General features: G+C 42.7%; 1 protein-coding gene across 2 annotated transcripts in view; it reads right to left on the bottom strand.

Annotated features, from left to right (window-relative positions):
* The window catches only part of SMC5 (structural maintenance of chromosomes 5), a 156,245-nt gene that overhangs the window by 76,001 nt on the left and 62,057 nt on the right, over positions 1-18,187 (bottom strand). For both annotated transcript variants that reach the window (XR_015693094.1, XM_087692548.1), the window contains exons 5-16: positions 16,326-16,475; positions 16,145-16,249; positions 15,845-15,990; positions 15,411-15,522; positions 15,175-15,330; positions 14,885-15,006; positions 14,636-14,780; positions 14,488-14,553; positions 14,286-14,411; positions 14,095-14,193; positions 13,795-13,960; positions 13,518-13,663 (exon numbers count right to left, since the gene is read on the bottom strand). Coding sequence is in view for 1 of the 2 variants with exons in the window: in XM_087692548.1 (XP_087548674.1) it covers positions 13,518-13,663; positions 13,795-13,960; positions 14,095-14,193; positions 14,286-14,411; positions 14,488-14,553; positions 14,636-14,780; positions 14,885-15,006; positions 15,175-15,330; positions 15,411-15,522; positions 15,845-15,990; positions 16,145-16,249; positions 16,326-16,475 (1,539 nt within the window). In the remaining variant the exon portion in view is untranslated. The remainder of the gene's footprint in view (positions 1-13,517; positions 13,664-13,794; positions 13,961-14,094; positions 14,194-14,285; positions 14,412-14,487; positions 14,554-14,635; positions 14,781-14,884; positions 15,007-15,174; positions 15,331-15,410; positions 15,523-15,844; positions 15,991-16,144; positions 16,250-16,325; positions 16,476-18,187) is intronic.

Below are 18,187 nucleotides of genomic sequence, written 5' to 3' on the forward strand. Positions count from 1 at the left end.
GTTACAATCAACAAGATGGCATGATCATGAAATGCTTGTATAATGTGCATGTGTGGGCTGAAAGCTTGAAATGCACATTTCTTTGCATAGGGGAGTCACATGAAGATTCGGATACTATTTTTGCGATATACACGGAAAAAGCTTTCATATGATACCCATATTAGGGGGGTCCCTAAATTCTAGGAGATCCCTAAATTTTAGGAGGTCCCTAAATTTTAGGAGCCTCGAATTAGCCTAAAAATGCTAGTCCTAAAAAATAGGGATGTCATTCTAAAAATAGTAAGTTCTGTACTCTGACTGTGCTTACTAAATTTGGTTGTTTCTATTCTTGACAGTATTCAACCCAAAAAGGAAGGCCATAGAGAAGAGACAAGTGTCAAGACACTTGTCACACAAGTTTCCAAGTGTCCCACCACTTGCCACATCTCATGACATGTGGCTGGACACTTGTCTTGTGCTACTCCACTTTCCCCTTTTGTACTAGCTCTCCCCTCTCCTATAAATAAGAGCTCGTTTTTCTTCATTGAGCATCATTTTTCTTTGCTGTAAACTCATGTAAAGAACCCACAGATAGCCAGAAACTAACCCCATCCATCCCCATCATCATCCCCCACTTCTCCATTATCAAATTCCTCCATATTCTCTCTTCTATCACTGTTGTTTTACAAGACAGCAAGCCTGTAAATTCATTACAACACCTCCTTCTTGAGCTCTTTCTTCCATTTTAGCTACAAGAAGCAAGCCCTATCCATGTACTGCTGAACAACGATGGAGAAAGGCTGAATTACCCTTTTTCTTCTCTCATACTGTAAAGAAATCAGTTTTTATCATTGCATAATAGATAACGCATGTGTGTTTGTACATCTTTGCATGATCTTGTGAGAGTGAGAATTACTTCTTCTCACTCTCAGGTTGATTGTAACTGAGCTCTTCCCTAAGGGACTTGGGTTGAGCAGAAATACATTCCTTCGGGGGGGGTTGCCCATCTTCAACCCTCAATCTTGTCTCCATTACTTTTACATTTTTATGGCTGTAATTTTGTGAGTAATTTTCATTTTCAGCTTTAAGTGTTCATTCTCTTTTCTATTAAATCTCGAAAACAATCAAATATCATAATTGTTAAGCATACTACGTTGTTCGGGGCGTTTACATCTTATAGAACGCATGCAAACCATGGGTTTCGGGCCTCACATGTCCAGGTTGATCTATATATACGTATGGGCGCTTCTTCCCATGTTATGCTGAATGGTGCACTCACTAAGCCCTTTTCTCTCATGGCCCGACAAGGCTGCCCTTTCAGCCCAATCCCTGCGCTTGCTACCCACTGCATTCTTTCCATGTTATCACATCTTGTTGGTATGGGATAGCGGGCTGGTTTATATCTCCCTTCGCACCAACATTTTGTTAGCCATGCATTGGTTGATGATACCTTCATGATTTTGAAAGTAGATACTTCTAACCTTCACAAAGCCTTGCATGTTTGGGAATTGTTTGGGCATGCATCAAGCTTCCATATAAATGTTGTCAAATCCTCCCTTATTGCTTGTATGGGCTCGAATTTACCACATTTGGTGTAGAATAGTGTGATTGTTCAGCACGGAGATATTGTCCCTCATCTTGGCTATCCCTTGAGGGTTGATCTGCAACCAAGACTCTTGCTAAAATGGATATCACAAAAATTGGAAGAGAAGTTTGTGTATTGGAAATCTCAAGCTTGGCCATTTCATATGCCCCTTAAAGTGGCGAAAACCATTATGCTCCTAATGCTTACTTACTTTTTTCCATTGCTACCTTGGACTAATGTGTCCTTTTGAAGGATCTCACCCAACACTTCCGTTTCATGCTGTGGAAGAATGTTTCAATACATACTGGTATATCGCAGATATCTTGGAGTCATGTTTATACTGAAAAATCCATGGGAGATTGGGTTGTTTCTAATATTCAAGCCCGTATGGCGTCTGTTAAGATGGAACAAGCTCACAACTCAACTTCGGGCCAAAAGACAAGCTTTTCAAACTCCCCCAAACGTGCAAGGAGCCTTTTTGAAGGTAACACAAAAGTTTTTGGTGCTCACACAAGAGCCAAGGGAGGAAACCCCGGCCCTTCCCTATAACCTCCTCACCTCTCAACCCAAGAAGAAACTAAACCCCCCCCCCTCTCACTTTTCACTCAAGTCACTCACCTTCCCTCCTATATTTTCCGATGGGATGCCCCGAGCCACTTAACCATGCCCAAGCGTGACGCGCAACAGCCCCGTGCCGTGTCGCCACCAAGGAGAGCCAAGCCTCAAGTAGGGTACCTCCCATATACACACCCCCCCTACAAAAAACTCGAAGCCCACTTCGAGTTGACGGGCTAAGGATTTATAGTATTTACACTTTTATTCCCCATACTCCTAGCAAAATTTGAAGGAAGTTGAATATACATATAAGAATGCCCCTACTTAGTTATGCTCTCAAAGGTATGTACATTTTGTACAAACGGGCCAAGGAGTGTGTCTTCAATCTCTGTTGAAAAATTCGAGCAGCAAATCCCGCGCCTTCTCCAACACATCCGATTCCTTGATCCACGTCGCCTCCTTCAGCGGTCTGCCCTTCCACTTGACTAGAAATTCAGGCCACCTCTTGACAAACCTTGATTGGAGGATTGCCTCAGCTTCGAAGGGCAAGTTGGCATGCGAAGCAGGAAGGGGAACTTGCCGTCCAAACTTTGTATCCCCGTGAAAGCGCCTCAACAGAGAGACATGGAATGCATCGTGAATGCATACTCCTCTAGGTAACTGGAGCTTATAAGTGACATCGTTGAGTTGCTCCACCACCTTATATGGCCCGTAGTATCTGTGATTGAACTTCGGTGTGAGGTTTTTGGGTAGAGCCATATTTTGAGAGCTCACTAGCACCAAGTCGCCTAGGAAGAACTCAAGTTGATGCCGTTTCGCGTTGAAACGTCTTGCCATGATGATCTTGCTTCCCTTTAAGCTTTCTTGGGCCGCCTTCAGCCTATCCCTCCACCTGTTCAGAAACTCTTCCGCATTCTGGTCTTCCACGCATGGAACTTGTTCCGTTGCCAGTGCCAAGGGTGTGATTACCTCCTTCCCAGTCGCGAGCTCAAAGGGTGTGAAACCCGTTGCACTATGAAGTGAGGAGTTGTAATGATACTCCAACACATCTAGGTACAAGGCCCAATCCTTTTGATCAGCACGAACATAGGCACGGATATAATCTTCAAGACCCTGATTCACCCGCTCCATCTGCCCATCGGTCTACGGGTGATATGAGGAGGAGAACCTAAGTTGAGTGTCTAACAATTTGAACAACTCCTTCCACATATTGCTCATGAACCGAACATCCCGGTCAAAGACTATGGTGAGAGGCAACCCGTGATATTTGAAGACCCAATTGAAGAAGAGTTGTGCCACCGTCGCCCCTGTGAGTGGAATGGTCGTGGGCACAAAATGTGCTTGCTTCGAGAAGTAATCCACTACAACAAAAATGGCATTGTGCCCATGGGACTTTGGCAACTCCAGGATGAAATCCATACTGATCACGTTCCAAGGGCGCAACGGTACTGGCATGGTTTGTAGTAGACCAGCCGGTTTCAGCCGTTGTGCCTTCACTAGCTGGCAGGTTGGGCATGTCCTAACATATTCTATCACCTCATCCCGCATTTTTGGCCAGAACAGATGTCGTTGTAATCTTTCTAGTGTTCTTGTCTGTCCTGTGTGCCCTGCCAGCTTACAGTCATGGGCCTCTTAAAGAATGGTCTTTTTGAGCTCAAGGTCATCTGGAATGTAGAGTCTCTCATGTGTGTATAGCAATCCATCCTTCATCTCGTACATTCCCCACGGTGTTTTGCCCTCAAGCAGATCTTCTATCAGCTTCTGCATGTCATTATCGGCTTGCATGGACTGCTTTACCGCAGTCAAGAATTCGCTGCGTGTTGAGAAAATCATTGCTTGTAGCTCGGCCTTCCGGCTTAATGCGTCCGCCATCTTGTTGGCCAAGCCCCGTTTGTGCAGGATCTCCACATCAAAGTCAGCCAAGAAATCTTGCCACCTAGCTTGCTTGGGTGACAACTTTGGCTGCGTCTGAAAATATTTCAAAGAGATATTGTCAGTATGCACTTTGGTGTGCTTACCTTGTACATAGTGCCTCCACTTCCGTAAGCAATGAACCACTGCCAACATTTATTTTTCATGGGTAGACCATCTTCGCTCAATGGGAGTAAACTTTTTGGATTCATAATATACACGGTGACCATCCTGAATCAAGACACCTCCCAAAGCATAAGCTGAAGCATCTGTATGAATTTCAAATGGTTTAGTAAAATCTGGCATCTTCAGCGCTGGCGTTGAGCTCATAGCCCTCTTGAGTGTCTCGAAAGCCTCTTGCTCTCTCTCTCCCCATGAGAACTTAGTGTTGCTTCCTATCAATGCCGCCAATGGCCAAGTGATTCCACTATACCCTTTGATAAACTTGCGGCAGAAGAGTGTGAAACCCAAGAACTCTCTGACTTGCCGCGGTGTTGTCAGCGTCTGCCAATTCTGTATTGCCTCCACCTTTTTGGGATCCACGGCTACTTTCCCCTCCTTTACGATGAAGCCAAGAAACTCCACCTCTTTCACCGCGAACTCACACTTTTCCCGTTTGGCATACAGCTTGTGTTCTCGAAGTCTTTCCAGTACTTTCCTCACATGCTCCTTATGCTCCTCAAGGGTCTTGCTAAAAATCAAGAGGTCATCAATGTATACCACAAGAAACACATCCAGAAAGTCACCAAACGAGTTATCTACCAATGTGCAAAATGTCGGCGGTGCATTGGTCATTCCAATCCCAACACTAGCCACTCAAAACTTCCATAACGAGTACGGAAAGCCGTCTTCTCAATATCTCCATCTGCTATGCGTATTTGGTGATACCCAGAGCATAGGTCGATCTTCATGAAGTATTTTGCTCCAGCCAACCTATCCAACAAATCATCTACTAGAGGCATCGGATACCTGTTGCGAATGGTGATCTTGTTGAGTGCACAGTAATCCACACACAGCCTCATCGTCCCATCCTTCTTCCTAACGAACAACACTGGTGCCCCATAGGGTGAACGACTTCTTCTAATAAACCCTGCTTCCAACAGTTCATTAAGCTGCCTTTTCAACTCCACTAATTCTTCATTCGTCATACGGTAAGGTGAGCGCACCACCGGGGTAAGCCCTCGGCACCAATTCTATCCTGTGATCTACTGAGCGTTTCGGGGGTAACCCCGAAGGTAACTTCTTCGGCATGACATCCTTGAACTCCTCCAAATTTTCCCTAACCCTGTCATCTCCTACTACAGGCTCTTTTTCTTCCTCCTCTACTAGGTCCATTGCTCTCATGATGCATAGATGCACTGAACTTCCTCTCTTCAACTCTTTCTCTACTTGCTTAGCATTGCACCACTGTGGCGTCTTGCCTTTGTCCCTGTTTGTCTCCACTGGAGTAGTCATAACGTCCTGCTTGCTCCCACTACTCTCCCCTTTAGTTGTTTTAACCTCCATTTGTGCCATCTTCCCTTTGTCCCCACTTGTTGTCTCTACTCGCTTTGGATTCAACTGCGGTGTCGGTCTATAGTAGTTTATCATCACTGGTGACCCGTTCATGTCTAGCACAATCTGATTTAATCCCTTCCCAAACATAGCCAAAACATACTTGTCATACCATGTCAGCCCCAAAATTGCCTCAAACTCATCCATCGGCACAATCACAAGATCCATCTTGGCCTTCCAATCTCCCAACTGTATCAATACTCCATAGGCTATGCGTACATTCGAATCTTTGCCTTGTCCGAAAATTACAGTGCAAGTCTCCAAATTTGACCACTTCTCTACCCCAACCTTCTTTGCCAACTGCAGTGTCATGAAATTATGAGTTGCCCCTATGTCTATCATCAATCTTTGCTTGTGCGCATTCACTATCCCATCCACATATAAATGTTGTACTGCTGGTAACTTAGCCACCAATAGACTCGCTTGAACTTGCAATACCCCCACTCTAGGGCGCTCCGCCTCTCCTCCTGACCCCTTAGACTCGTCCTCTTCTGCTTCTGTGGTTCTCACTCCCTGACTCGATTCACTCCTACAGTCTTGATCCATAGCACTAGTTGCTGCCACTCGTGTTCTAGTCATTCCTTGCGTCTACGGACATTCTCTAGCAAAATGCGATCCTCCACATATAAAGCAACCCCTTGGTACTGCATTCCAGTTTGAGAAGCCTCTTCCTTGATTAAACCCACTCCTTTCATTATTCCACTGTGGTGAAGTACCCCCTGTCTCGGATACAGCATGTTGGGAGGCCTATACACTAGTGGTGGTAAAGCTACTCTTTCTGCACCTTGATTCATTTCTCCACCTCGACCCACTGGTGGTGTTCTCCACGAATTGGACTGAGCTTGATTAGCCGTGTTGAATGATGCTCCTCTCTCCCCTCCCGTAGATCTACATAACTCCATGTCTGCCAACCTCTCCGTCATCTCAAAAGCTGCCTTGACATCTTTAGGTTCCTACTTTTCTATCTCTCTGCGAGCCCACTCTTGTAATCCATACAAAAATCCATGTAACTTGGTCACTGCATCCACATCCTGTAGTTGAAGCATGTATCCTCTATATTTCGCTATGTACTCCCTCATTTTACCCGTTTGTTGCCTTAGAGCACGCCACTCATCTCTCACTTTGAATTTTTCATTCTTGGGGATGAAATAATTTCTGAGTTCTGTACACAACTCTTCCCAACCCATCACTCGTGTTTTTCCTTGCTCTTTTCTATCTTTTTCCTTTGCCAGCCACCAATCATATGCTTGATCACCTAAATGTTGAGATGCCACTTCCCCTCGTTTTCCTGTGGGCACTTTTAGAATGCTCATATATTGTTGCATGAGAATCAACCACCTCTCAAGAACCAAAGAATCTCTTTCCCCTTTATACTTCTCCGGAGGCGTCGGTTTGTATCTTCCATAATCCGAGTCTGAGTCTTCAGTTTCATACCTTACATTTCTTCTCTTCCTTTTTTTCCCCCTTTGTTGCTCTCGGTTCATATTCGTCAACAATTGGGTCAATTGCACAAACATGGCTTGCCAATTCATGTTGGCCATTCCTACTCCACCCGCCATGCTTCCTTCATCATCTTCATATTCCGTGGGTTCATCCAAGTATGGTGGTTCCCGTTCCTCATCTTCATCTCGGTCCCGGATCTTCGGCATCTTGCCGCCCTCACGCGTGATGAAATTTGCTTCTCGTGAGGTATGCTCTGATACCAAGTGTTAAGATGGAACAAGCTCACAACTCAACTTCGGGCCAAAAGACAAGCTTTTCAAACTCCCCCAAACGTGCAAGGAGCCTTTTTGAAGGTAACACAAAAGTTTTTGGTGCTCACGCAAGAGCCAAGGAAGGAAACCCCGGCCCTTCCCTATAACCCCCTCACCTCTCAACCCAAGAAGAAACTAAAACACCCCCCCCCCCCTCTCACTTTTCACTCAACTCACTCACCTTCCCTCCTATATTTTCCGATGGGATGCCCCGAGCCACTTAACCATGCCCAAGCGTGACGCGTAACAGCCCCGTGCCGTGTCGCCACCAAGGAGAGCCAAGCCTCAAGTAGGGTACCTCCCATATAGCATCCCTTTGTTGGTCTCTTTTTCAAGCAATGTGTGCTGATCAACAACCTTGGACTGTAATTGCCGTTTTTTTCTTTAGAATCAGGGCCTTTAATATGGTAATGCAAAGATTCAAAGTTCTTGGTGGCATGTAATTAATGCTGAGATTTAGTTTTCTATATCTACTTCACTTCTTCTAAACCATCTCGTTTGCTCATGGAAAGTGGTGCTTTGCAAGGTCCAACAGAATTCAATGGAGGATAGACTAGCTGCCAATTCATTACAAAGGGAAATTCTGGTAATGTCTTGTCTACTTTCTTGGGCAGACAAACCAAAGAAGAGATCTAAGTTTAATCCCATGGCTCGCATTGGAATGGTATGAGTGGTTGATGCCACTCCCTTGCCTTGAGGCACATTGATGCCCTTTTGCTCCATCAAACAAGTCTTTTGGATCCCTCTTGCCTAGCATGATCTTTAGGGCACAATCTCCACACTTTTGCAAGACTAACAACCCTTTCCTACCCTAGACTCTAATTATCCTTGGCAAGATTGGGACCTTGCAAGGCATTTGAACCTTGAGTCTTCTTGCATCTCATGATCAAAGATCATTCATGGTTGACCACCAAAGCCAACGAGCTTTGGAGAAGGCACAAATTTAAAGCTCATGAAAATTGACAATGATGGAGGGATGCATGAACAAGATGCCATTCAGCTGTAAGGTATTTATTTGGAGCATGCTGGTGGGTGATCTTGCCCTTGCATCTGCTCTTCACCGTGAGGGTATTTCCAACAGGAATCGTTTCTTTTGTACCCCTTCAATAGAATCTTCATATCACAAATTCAGCTCATGTCCTTTTGCTCAAAAGATCTGAGCCCTCATTTTTGGCATATAGCATGTTGTGGTGGAAGCTAAGATACGTTCCTTTGATTAGGTCTTTTGCAAGGCTAAATATCATGGTCTGGTGCAACCTCACAAAAAAATTGTGTTTCAATTTTTTACATTGTTGGCTTATTGCGGTCACTCACAATAAGTTCATTTTTAATGCTGTTCCAAGCATCCAACATCATGTTGCAAAGCTTAAGAAGCTTCTACAATGGGACAACTTGATCTTATTCAGTATGTTGATATCTTCACTAGAGATGATTTAGTTTCTTGGCATTGGGCAATCTCTTCAATGACCTTGCCCTAACTTTTGTACTTCATTTTTTATTACTATACATATACATACTCAATACACAGAGAGAGACAGAGAGAAAGAAAGAAAGAAAGAAGAAAGTTATATTAACGTCTACAATAGGCCAAGTTGGCCTATGAGACCAAAATGTTGCATACAAAATGTCTGGGAGATTTCAAAAGTCCCAGTGAAGCTAACATTTATGCTATGTTGAACTAAATTGAGTAGGTACAAAATGATATCTAGACTAGATACAATCTAGAGGTACTCCCAATGCAGTGTGGAACTGCTCCTGGAGTGTTCATCCTAGGATGTCTTGCATGGGTCGGTCTAACATGGAGAGACTAAAGCGGCAGGGCAGGGCCCTCTGATGGCGGCGTAGTATCCCTTGTATCTTCGACATGTGTCTTCTGCAGGGACAGGGGCCGGCGGGGCGTGGGCGCCGGGCTTTGCCTCTCACTGTGGCTATTTCTAAGGTGGTCCCTCGGGGTCGAGAGGCCGGTTGGACTAGTGGGGGCTCGGTGGTGGGGAGGGTAGCTGGTATTTGGTAGAATTCGTTGAGTGTGTGTTGGTTGGTGGCTCCTTGTCTTTGCTCCGTGGTTCGTAGGAGGTGGTCTCTGTGGCGTCGTATTTCCAGTAGAAAGAGCCCCAGGCATCCACGGACACATGGTTAGTCTGAGGAAGAAAATTCCACAGAGAGAGAAAGAGGAAAGGAAATGAAAGAAATGTTATATTAACGACTTTGAAATGCCAAATCAACCTATGAGACCAAAATATTAAATTTTAAAAGCCAGGGGAATTTTCCATGTCCAAAAATAGATATCATCTAATCTTATGACTAACTAAATGAAAAATAAATAGTGAACAATACATAGTTGATGAGTACAAAATGATGTCTAAGCCAGATGCAATGTGGAGCTACTCAAGAGGCACTCTCATCCTAGGATATCTCTCATGGGTCTATCTAGCATAGAGAAGCTAAAGTGGCTTGAAGTGGCGAGGTAGGGTCCCTAGTGATAGTGAATGAGTAACCAACTACTCCATTATCACTGTGGAATTTTCTTCCTCAGACTAACCATCTGTCCGTGGATGGAAGAATGATCAAAATTTCATTGTGGTACCCATATTCTCAAAAAATCCCTTCCAAAATAAGTAGGTCATCCAAGGGTCTCAATCACTAATGATTGACTCTCGCATACCATGATACTTGAAGATGTGCTGCAAAAATAGTCCTGCCATATGATCAGCCTTTATTTTCTTCCCCACAAGAGAAATGGGCCTATTTGCTAAACCTGCAAATGAAAGTCCATATCCCATCATTCCCTATAGGTATCTTAGAAAGCTCAAAAATAAAGTCCATTGCGATGCTCTGCCAAGGCCTATCTCGAATAGACAAGGGCTGCAACAAACCCAACATCTTTTGCCTATCATGCTTTACCTTCTGCCATATGATGCATGTTTTAACAAACTATTCTACATAATGCCTCAAAGTTAACCAATAAAACAAATACTCCGCTGCCTTGACCGTGGCATCGATACCTCCGTGTCTTGCATATGGAGGAGCATGACTTTTAGTGATAATTCTAGGCCTTAACTGCTTTGTGACACACAATCATCCATACATCATCAAAAATCCATCTCTTAGCACAAAGTGTTCATGCCTTTGGCCATTGCAAAGCTGATCATAAACATTAGCAAATTCCAAATTAGTAACATATTGCTCTTTAATGGCATCCAACTCAATGTGATAAACCATACTGACGGCTGAAATTTGTGGCTTACATGATAGTGCATCAGCCATAACATTCTTTTTACCATCAATATGTACAATTTGAAAATGAAACATAGAGAGAAAATTTACCCATCTCATATGCTTCTCAGACAACTTTGTCTCCATTAGAAAGTACCTCAAAGTTTGATGGTCTGTCTACAATGTAAAATCAGCATCCAACTAAAGCTATGAGGTATGCTCAATGCCCTATCCTCGTAAGATGCAACCAATGATCCATTGTGCCAATATCACAAACCCAAAAACCATAGGGCTAGGATTTGTGCCAATTGATCAGAGCACTAAATGTGTCAGGTGTGTTCAATAGCCTATCCTTGTAAGATGTAACCAATGATCCAAGGCAATCAAAGTTGTAGCATCCCCATTATGAGAGGAAGCCATGTGTGAACCTTGACATTAATTGAGTCTGACTAGTATATTAGGTCTATGTGACCAAATGGTAAAAAGATGCCCTATGTGAATCTATCCTACGAATTAAATGTAGTAGTTAAGCTAGTAGCAACCTGAGAGACACTTCATCAAGCTGAAGAGTGTGGAAGTTACAAGGACCCCTACTTCGGGTCCCAAGGGCTACTTTCCACAATCCTTCATGAGGGTTTCAAAGGGAGGGCCAGTGAACCCCCCCTCCCCCAACTAGGGTTATGGGTGTTCCCTTCACCCAATAGTAAACAAAATATTATGTGGCCACTAGAAAAGGTTAATGATATGGAATGTTCACAAACCAATCGACCACCTTCATAAACTATAAAAAGTAGGCCCTCTCAAAACAATAATCAGCCATTCACACAACCAAAGTTCATCCAACAAGCCTTGCTCTCTCCACCTAGAATCTTTTTAGATCATCATCTAGATTTCACTATGAAAGCACATGGATAAAGCCTATATCACTTTGTTTGCAGCCAAAAAACTCTTAGTTCTTCTCTAATTTGTTGTATATCCTCTCCTCTTTGCTTAGATGATGTTCATTGGCATCTTGTAATTTTACAAAAATCTCTCCTAAACATCTCCCTTGTTGCTAACATGACATTTTCCTCATCCTCATTTTGATAAATGACTATGCTATTTCCAATTCTCAACCCAAAAGTTACTTATCTATCTCGAAAAATGATATATTGCTTGTCGTTGCTCTTGCAACAATATTATTTGTTGATGCACCCTTGCAATGAATCGGCACAAGCCATGTCATCTTGTGTTGTATGCTTTTTGCTAGTCCACAACTCTAGAGACAATGGAATTCTACAATGGCAAGGAATTCAAGGACCTTACAACAGCCCTAAGTAAAATGAAGAGCTTGAATCATCCCCAACATGATAGCCAAGTGGTTACTTGTGCTGATATGAGGGTTTGTTTTCAAATATCCCAAAAGGTACACCTATGTTCTTGCAATGATGTGCACAAAATAGGCGGTGGACCAAGTGGTTACATAACCATGAGGGTGCAGCCCCAAATCTCTTGATAAGGACACCTACGCTCAGCTCTAGGGCTTGCTGCACACTGGTCTGAACTGCTGGCTCTGCAAAAGCATGAGGGTGCAGCCCCAAATATGTGGTGGACCATGTGGTTACATAACCATGAGAGAGCAGCCCCGAATCTCCAGATAAGGACACCTGCGCTCCGCTCTAGGGCTTGCTGCATGCTGGCCTGAACTGCTAGCTGTGTAGCAGCTAAGTTTCTCAGTAGGACCTGCACTGCCTTCCCACAAGGTAGCTGCCATGTCATTACTGGCAGCCCCACAAGCAATCCATGCTCTCCTTCAATGACCTTAGACCTCTTCAACTTCATCCTTGAACCTGTGAATTCAGCTAGGTCAAAAGGCACCCCTGTGCTCGAAGCCAAGATACAGGCCAGAGGATGTCTACACCCTTCATAAGATTCTCATCTTATGTAGATTGATGCTACCCCTAGCAAGAGTTGACCAGAAGAAATAAAGAACCATGAAGAAACAATCAGACAAGAACGTATCAGGCACATTTCTTACTTCTCCTGTCCTTGAAAAGATTCCAAATTTGAGCTGGCCCTCCAGCATTAGAGGTCATTCACTCATGTTGTGTCAGTATAATCAGGCCCTGCTTGTGATTTTTTGTGAAATATGAAAAGTGCAAAACTCCATCTCAAAGGTTTGGTAAAAAAAATTCTCATGCATCCTCAGTTAAAAGTAATTGCACTACCAGATCATAAAGTCAATGGAGTCAATGGCCGATTTCTCCTAACAGTTCCATATGAAACCTTCTATAAAGAAAGAAGCTAGGATTGAAGTCTTTGTCGCTCTTAGTTGGCCCACCTGCTTCATGAACTGTATGGAGGATGCCATGGTAAGGGATGATGAGGATGCACAAGAAATTATGAATACTTTTCTTGATGTGCAAGAGGAAGAATCATTGTTTACTATTGAGCAGTCAGTTCTTGATGCTTTATGTGTTACAAGTAACACGGGAAAAGATGCTTTGGAAAAGGAAGTATCAAAGCCAGGGGATGCCGAGGAGAGTGTGCTTCAAGGAACCATGCCTATGGCTCTTACGTAATCAGAAGACCTTGCTAATGAATGTAGGATGCCATTTGATGCTTTGCCAGGAACTACAATGGATACCTTATTTCTAGATGCTCATGATGCTATGGATGGCTTGGATATGGATGATGTTCTGAAGATCTTGGATGCATTATTATCATCGCCATATGGTATGTCATATCTATAATTGGGATTCCAAAACTTCCCCATTCAAAGGGCTTTGCATGCATTTGAAGGCATCCTTTGCATCTAAATAATGAGGAGAGAGAAAGCTTCAGAGAAGAAACCATGATGAGTAAAAACATCTAGATTTGGTACAAAGAATACTGGTGTGAATCCCTCTAAAATGCAGAAGAGTGTATGAGCAGGTCAAAAATTCTTCAATAACAAATAGAAAAAGACCAGGCATCCTATGACTGACCCTCTGTCGGTGAAGAATTGCAGCATCATTCTCCAGCTTCCGTTGCTCATTGGTCAAGCACCTAATCTCATCTTCGATTATTCTGAAAGCATCCTCAGCTTCCAACTTTTTCTGCTGAAGCTCCACTTTCTCTCTCATATCAACACCTATGTAAACACACAACTGATTAGGACAAAATAAAGTTGATGACAGCTATGATAAGTATTGTTTTGCCAGGTTGTTCCACAGTTGGTAGTCTACCTCAGCAACAAACACACACAAATCAACCGCAACTTACTATGGGAAAATAGTCGTACAGGTCTAACCGGCAGGACAACTGCTGAAACATGGGCTCCGTATCTTGACTTTTGCCATCGATAATGATTTTCTGGAGTCCACAGATCATTTATCCCTAGTTTATTGGCTATATGTGCTTGACGATCAGTCTCCGATGTCCCAATAAACTGTCATGTGGAAACCCGATTTCAATTCAAACCAACGTCAGAATATTTTTGTCCAACTTGCAATAATGGCATTGAGTTACTTCTTTATTTTTCTAATGATCTTATGTGTAATTCATCACAACCATTAAACTTACAGATTGATCAAGCATTGCTTGAGTTCTTAAGACCTCTTTGACAACATGTGGGGCACTGAAGACGTCAAGCAGCCTGGTTTGAATCTCAATTTCTCGCATCTATTTCAGTGCACACCCAATAACACTAAAAGTCCAAACATACAAAGGAACTCCAAATATACTGGTAAATAAAACCGTGTACAAGAACTCACCTCAGGTGTCACAAGTGGTGACCTTGAATTCTCGACTTCTCCAGTGAGATGGATCACAGGAACACCAAATTTTTTTAAGTTTGAAACCAGAAAATCTCGATCACTAGGATGTTGAGTCACAAACGCCTGCACAGATGTTTATTTAAAACTTGTCTGCCATTCACAGTCAAAAGAAATTATCATTATTTGATACAAAGCAAACCTTCCAAATGTAGCCTGCAACATGACCTTCCAAATAAGCCCCATATTCTGGATTAACAAGATTCACCTGCAACGAATCAAAAGTGAAGTACTTTAGCAATCCAAGGAAAAATGAGAACAGAATTTGTATTCCTTGATATATATGTTACCTCCAAAAGAACAGGCCCAAACACTTCCATTTGGCACTCATGCTTATGACTTTGCACCCACTGATATGCTTCAAAAATCTGTCGGGCACCAGCCTCTTTCAAAGCTTGAAGTCGGCGTGTGCCTATGCTTTCAATGTGTTGAAGCCTAGTTGGAAATAAAGACACATTTTTTATATTCTTAGACAGAATTAGCATACATGGTAACACTTATTTCAAGTTCCTGAGCCAATATTTCTAACAAGGCCACACCTTTTGGCATAATGTTCTGAAGCTCGCATTTTTTGAGCTCCAAGGTTTTCTTTCTCCTGCCTTGCTCTTTTTTTTTCATCAGCCAAAAGTTCTAGCTCACGAATGTGTGCACTAAGGGATTCCTTGTTTGTAGAAGGAATAAACATCAGGACATTCTTAGTAAAACCAAAAACAATGGTGTTGTTTGTGGAAAGGCAGAAATGTAAGGAGAACAGTATAAAAATCAAAAGCAATGGTTATCTCTTATGACAAAAAAAGTAAAACTACAGAAAAGTAAGTGATTTACTAACAATCTCTGCCCTTGGTGGCTCAAATGGTGGTAAACTCAAGAGGTCTCTTTCAGCAGCTTGAAGCTCTTGCTGTGCTCTTTCAAGCCTTTCTTGCCGATGAATTTCACGACTTTTAAGATCTTCTACCTCCCGCATTTTTGCTTTAACTTGCACACTCTGTTAAAAAAGCTGCACCCAAAAACTTAACACATGTCCTGTAGCTAAGAATCATTTACCGATATCCATCAACAACCCACCATTTGGTTCTCTTTATCAAATAATTGATCCCGTTTAGCATCAAGCTTAGACTTTGCAACTGCCAACTTCTTGTGAGCTGCCTCCACCTCCTCCTTCATCCTCTTCCTTTCCCTGAGGAGGCATTACATCTTTCTTCTTCAGAGCTTACTTCCTAACCCCTTATAATGCAGTTCTAGATGGAACAACCGGATGTGTAGAAATAAAATAATCCAACAATTTGAAACCTCAATAAGATGTAACATAAAGAACAAGCATGCACATGAGCAAAGAGGTTTCAGACAGCATGTAAGAGAAAGCGACATGCCTCTGAGCAATCAGAATGTGATTATTCGTCTAAAATAGAAGACAACACCACCATCTAATAATACATAGGAAGCATCACACTAACACCGCAATTTTTACAGAGAACTATAAGTAATTCTAAAGAAATTACTCAATTGGTGCCCGTAATTCACTGATCTGCTTTGCCAGTGCATCCACCTGTTTCTTTGCCTGCTTCTCCTTCTCTTTTACCTCTACAAGAGCTTGTCGCTTCGAGTCAAAAATCAACCATGGCAATTTCTTCTTCATGAGATCAATCTGGAAATGGAAACATGCTTTGGGCATTAAATACTTCTAAAGCATTATTCAAAAAAAGAATAAAGTAATTTATTTCAAAGCATGTCATTCAGCATTTTATGATATTGCTGAGGGGATTTATAAGGATTTTCTTTCCTTGTGAAAAATTTCATGCCTGAATGAGTAACTCATTACGCTGCCGAATGCGCTCAACATCTCTTTCACGCTCAGCATTCAGGGCTTTCAACTGATTCAAAGTGACTTCATGCTGTCTGACAATCTAAACGCAGAAAATAAGAGGTAAAAAGACCCTTCATCATGCCTAAAATCACCCAGTATTAATAAGTGGCATTTACCAATTCCAATTTTCGAAGTTCCTCTGTTTTCTCAATTAAGCAATGATGCTGAGCAGACAATTCAGGATCACCAATGGCTTTCTCAGTCTCATCCAAAAGCTGGGTTGGAGTCATCTTTGCAAACTCACATACTCTATCTTGAGGTAAAAACTGCATTCCAAAATAAGTATTTCTTAATATAGAGGACTGTTGCAGTACCTTAAAGTAAACATAGATAAACAAACAAATTTTTCATGTTACAAGACCTATGACCCAACAAGTTCTAGGAAACCACATCATGGCCATTCACATAGTTTTGCCCGTTTTGAAGACAACTACCAGGGGACCAATTTTAAGCACTCTGCAAAATGTGACGAGTGGCATCAAATGACAATAAATTCTTGATCTACTTTGCTTGGTAGACTCTCATTGCTCCACTACAAGGGCATGATCTCTGATGAAGAGAATGTAATTCCCGAAGACAAGTGTGCTACCACCATCAATACATGATCTCTTCAACTGCCTTAAATAGGCCCATGTGCTTCACACTAACTGACCATTAGTGTGTCACAACAAATTCAAAAACGATCCAACGCTCAATTAACAGCATTGGGCTCTCAAACTCATATCATGCCACGTCAATAAACATTAATAGGCCAAAAAAAGCACAATCAAACTGCTCACAACAGTCACACGATCTGATAGACACCCTACTACTGCCCATGCAATCAGCCCATTTCCATCTGCATGCCATGGGACAGCCCATTGCCATCTATTGTCATCTGCCAGACATGGGAGAAACCAGTCATTCGGTAAAGTACCAATGATGATGACCATGATAACGACAACAAGAAGCTGAAGCTGTGAGAGTGGAGGTAGGATCAAAGCTCAGCACAGAAAACAATAGACAGTAGAGAGTGAAGCACGACACCCAATGCAATAGTTTGAAAGAGTGTAAACTGAAAGTACAAGGTACAACCCTTAAACCTTAGGGTTGTAAGGGGGTGTTCACACCCGAATATGGTAAGTGCCCGTAAGTGTGTGTCATAAACACATACGAAATAATACCATAAGTCTGGGGAAAAAACCTCTCTTACGGAGAGTAAAAAGTGTCCCAGTGTCCTACTGATCACCGACACTCCCATGTGAGCGTAGGCGTAAGTGAGACGTGAGTGAAATACCCAACAAACCCCCCTGGAGTGAAGAGCGATCAAGTGTACAAGGATCATCCGCCACCAAAGGAGATCAAATTTAAAGCATGGAGAAATACTTCAAATTTCTCACGAGGAAGAGCTTTGGTGAAGATGTCTGCCACATTCCTGGTGGTAGGACAATAGACAAGGCTGATATCACCTACATGTAGCCTCTCTCTGACAAAGTGATAATGTATCTCAATGTGTTTCGTGCGTGCATGAAACACTGGGTTCTGTGCCACTGCAATGGCACTCTGACTGTCAGTGAACAAAGAAGTAGGCTCTGTAACAGATACATCCAGATCAGCAAGCAAGCATCTAATCCATACGCATTCAACGGTGGTAGTGAAAGCTACCTTGTATTTAGCTTCACATGACGATGTGGCAACAGTGGATTGTTTCTTGCTAAGCCAAGATATGCAAGACGAGCCAAGAAAGAAACAATTGCCACTAGTGGAGTGACGTGAATCATAATCACTAGCCCAATTAGAATCATTGTAAGCATCATGTAACTGCAATGGTCTCACCTTGGCATAAAGCAATCCAAGAGATCTAGTACCCTGCAAGTAACGGAAGACACGCTTAACAGTTTGCCAATGTGACATGTGTGGCTGATGTATATCTGCTCAAGGCTGAAACTGCAAAATGTATGTCTGGCCTAGTGTTGCATAAGTAAATAAGACATCCAAC

This window comes from Lygodium microphyllum, chromosome 2, assembly GCF_053477565.2.
Source record: "Lygodium microphyllum isolate KBCC chromosome 2, Lygodium_microphyllum_v1.1.10, whole genome shotgun sequence".
In the NCBI taxonomy this organism is placed as follows: Eukaryota; Viridiplantae; Streptophyta; class Polypodiopsida; order Schizaeales; family Lygodiaceae; genus Lygodium; species Lygodium microphyllum.